We start from the raw sequence: 2,500 nt of genomic DNA on the forward strand, positions 1-2,500 counted from the left end.
CGTAGCCCGTGGTGTCCTGATGCATGCTGGGAGAACAAGGATTTGAGGAGTATTCGTTTGGCATTCATCGGCGGCGTTCGAGGCGAGCGGACTCACCTGACTCGGTCTCTGGAGTGAGGGATGGTGTCGTTGTCTTTCTTCCAGTAGATGAGCGGCTGGGGCATTCCCGCCACCCTGCACTCCAGACGCACCGGGGCGCCCTCCGCGATGCCCGTGTTCTGCAGCTTCTCCACAAAGTGAGGCGCCTGCTTCAGCTCCTTTTCTGCGTGTTTGGTCCACAGGGAAGGGGGCGTGGAAAAAACACACACAAAAAAAAAAAAAACGCTGGCTATTTTCTGACAGTTGCGAGTTCATGCCACGGTGACAACTTTATCATTTAATAAGTCGAAACGATGACATAAAAAGAAAAAAAATCGGAGTTAGTCAAATTATGACACGATTAGATAAACCACTATAACTATGAGATAAATTACAATGATACCAAATGTATAGTAAATATTATTTACTGTCAATTTTTAACTAGTCATAACTCACTTCATCATCATTTAATTTAATAATCGTAACTTTTTCCATAATTCTAGCTTTTTATCTGACGACTTTTCACGTCATCATTTTGCCGTATTTCATATTTTCATTTTTTAGCTCGCCCTGCTCATGCCACAATTAACTTTTATAAAAATCGTTATTAATATCTAAATATTTAGGGCAAGCAGAAATCACGACAAGTAGTGAAACATTTTATGAACACGAGACATAATTTTGGCGCGGCATAAAAGTGAGAATTATGAATTTATTTGATTAATTCATTAATAAAATAAAATAAATATTTTTATAAATATTTTTAAATAATTTAGTAATTATTTTTAATAATGTATATATATTTTTTACATAAAAATCAATAAAATAAAATAAATATTTTTATTAATAATTTATTAATTATTTTTACTAATGTATTTTTTTTTTTTACATAAAAATCAATTATGTCATAAAACGAAAATAATAATTGCGAGAACAAATGACCAAATGACACTTAAATTTTCATTTGAATTGAATAAAAATCAATATCACGCCAGCAGAGATCAATTATCACAAATAATTAGTATCGTTACAATTCCGACTTTTCGTCTCATAATGCCACAATTAAGTCATAATTATGATTGACCAAAGCGCATTTTTTTCTAGAAGCGATCCGGCTCTTACCCACGACTCTGAGCTCCAGGCAGAAGGAGCTCTGTCCCGCTTTATTAGAGGCGATGCAGGTGTACGTCCCGTCGTCGGCTTGAGTCAGAGGATCAATCACCAGAGAATGGATCCCGTTTTCCCTCACGAGCATCCGGTGAGTGAGGTCTGGGTATATGGGCCGTCCGTTGAGGAGCCACATGATCTCAGGATGAGGCAAACCGCTCACCTGCACAGAAGAGCGCGCAGAACGTGCTTTATATCGCACTGGACGACAAAAAAAAGTGAGCGCAGCCGCTTTAGAATCAGACAAAAAGAGCTTAAACGCGTTTATGTGACAGAACGGAGTCTTCCCTGGGAGAAGTACACAGCTGCTTAAAAGCGCGTTTGTTTTAAAGCACGCTGCAAATATGCATTATCAAACTAATGGTAAAAGCATAAAACAAGTGCAAAATGGATGCAAGCTGTTAAAACGAAATCTAAAACGTTATCGCCAACTCGTTTTAATTTATCAAAACCATGCATTCATGCATTAAAACCAAGCATCTAATACAGAAATAAACGTTTTTTCTTAAATATGCATGTGCACACATATATTAAGCGAGCAAAAAAAGCTTAAATTAAACGCTCTTTTTAATACGTCTGGAAGGGAAGCTTCGTGTTCAGTGAAGTAAAGTGCAACCATAGCATGTCTCCACACCTCTTCAGCTAATTCTTCACTGTGCATGCATCATTAAACGGCTAAAAACGTGCCAGGACCCCTAATGCAGTGAGGTTCGGCCCCTTGCAAGCGCTCGGACGCGTTTCGGGATCCCGCTGGACCGTCTCCAGTACCTTGCAGTCTAACCTACAGAGGCGTCCCTCGTGAGCAGACATGTCTCCCGGGGCCTGCAGGAAGTGCGGACGAAAGAAGCGCTCTTGAGCCGGCTCGCCCTCCACTTCCTGTACACGCGCTCGGACTCTGGGAAGAAAACAGCATTGAGACGCGACGGAAACATCAGCAGAGAAGAAGCGGAGCTCTTTTCTAGGAGTTAGCATTTGCGGCCTCTTTAGGATTTTTCTGCACGGGTCGAAGACGTTTAGATGACCGCATCACAAGAAACCACCCAAAGCCATTTTTTATGTCAATAGAAAGCAGATTAAATGTAAATAAAGCGTCTGGTTTTCAGGTTTCAAATACGTTTTTGGAGAATAAAATAAAATAATGCGATTAATTGTGAAACAATATTCAAAACATGCTTATTCTGATCTGTACATGTTAAAATACATACATAAAAATAAAGAAGCATATTACATTTTATTGCATTTTAAATGTAAACTA

The 2,500-nt window shown here is 39.2% G+C and overlaps 1 protein-coding gene across 3 annotated transcripts in view; it reads right to left on the minus strand.

The window, feature by feature from the left end:
- mypn (myopalladin) overlaps positions 1-2,500 on the minus strand; it is a 23,670-nt gene that overhangs the window by 1,988 nt on the left and 19,182 nt on the right. For 2 of the 3 annotated variants that reach the window (XM_043255695.1, XM_043255694.1), the window contains 4 exons: positions 2,014-2,140; positions 1,201-1,408; positions 97-262; positions 1-26 (listed from right to left, as the gene is read on the minus strand). The exon at positions 1-26 is cut by the window's left edge and continues 108 nt beyond it. In XM_043255695.1, coding sequence (XP_043111630.1) covers positions 1-26; positions 97-262; positions 1,201-1,408; positions 2,014-2,140 — 527 coding nt within the window. Of the gene's footprint in view, positions 27-96; positions 263-1,200; positions 1,409-2,013; positions 2,141-2,500 lie in introns of those variants that run through there. The other variant, XM_043255696.1, reaches the window with a different exon arrangement.

This window comes from Puntigrus tetrazona, chromosome 13 (assembly GCF_018831695.1).
Source record: "Puntigrus tetrazona isolate hp1 chromosome 13, ASM1883169v1, whole genome shotgun sequence".
Classification (NCBI taxonomy): Eukaryota; Metazoa; Chordata; class Actinopteri; order Cypriniformes; family Cyprinidae; genus Puntigrus; species Puntigrus tetrazona.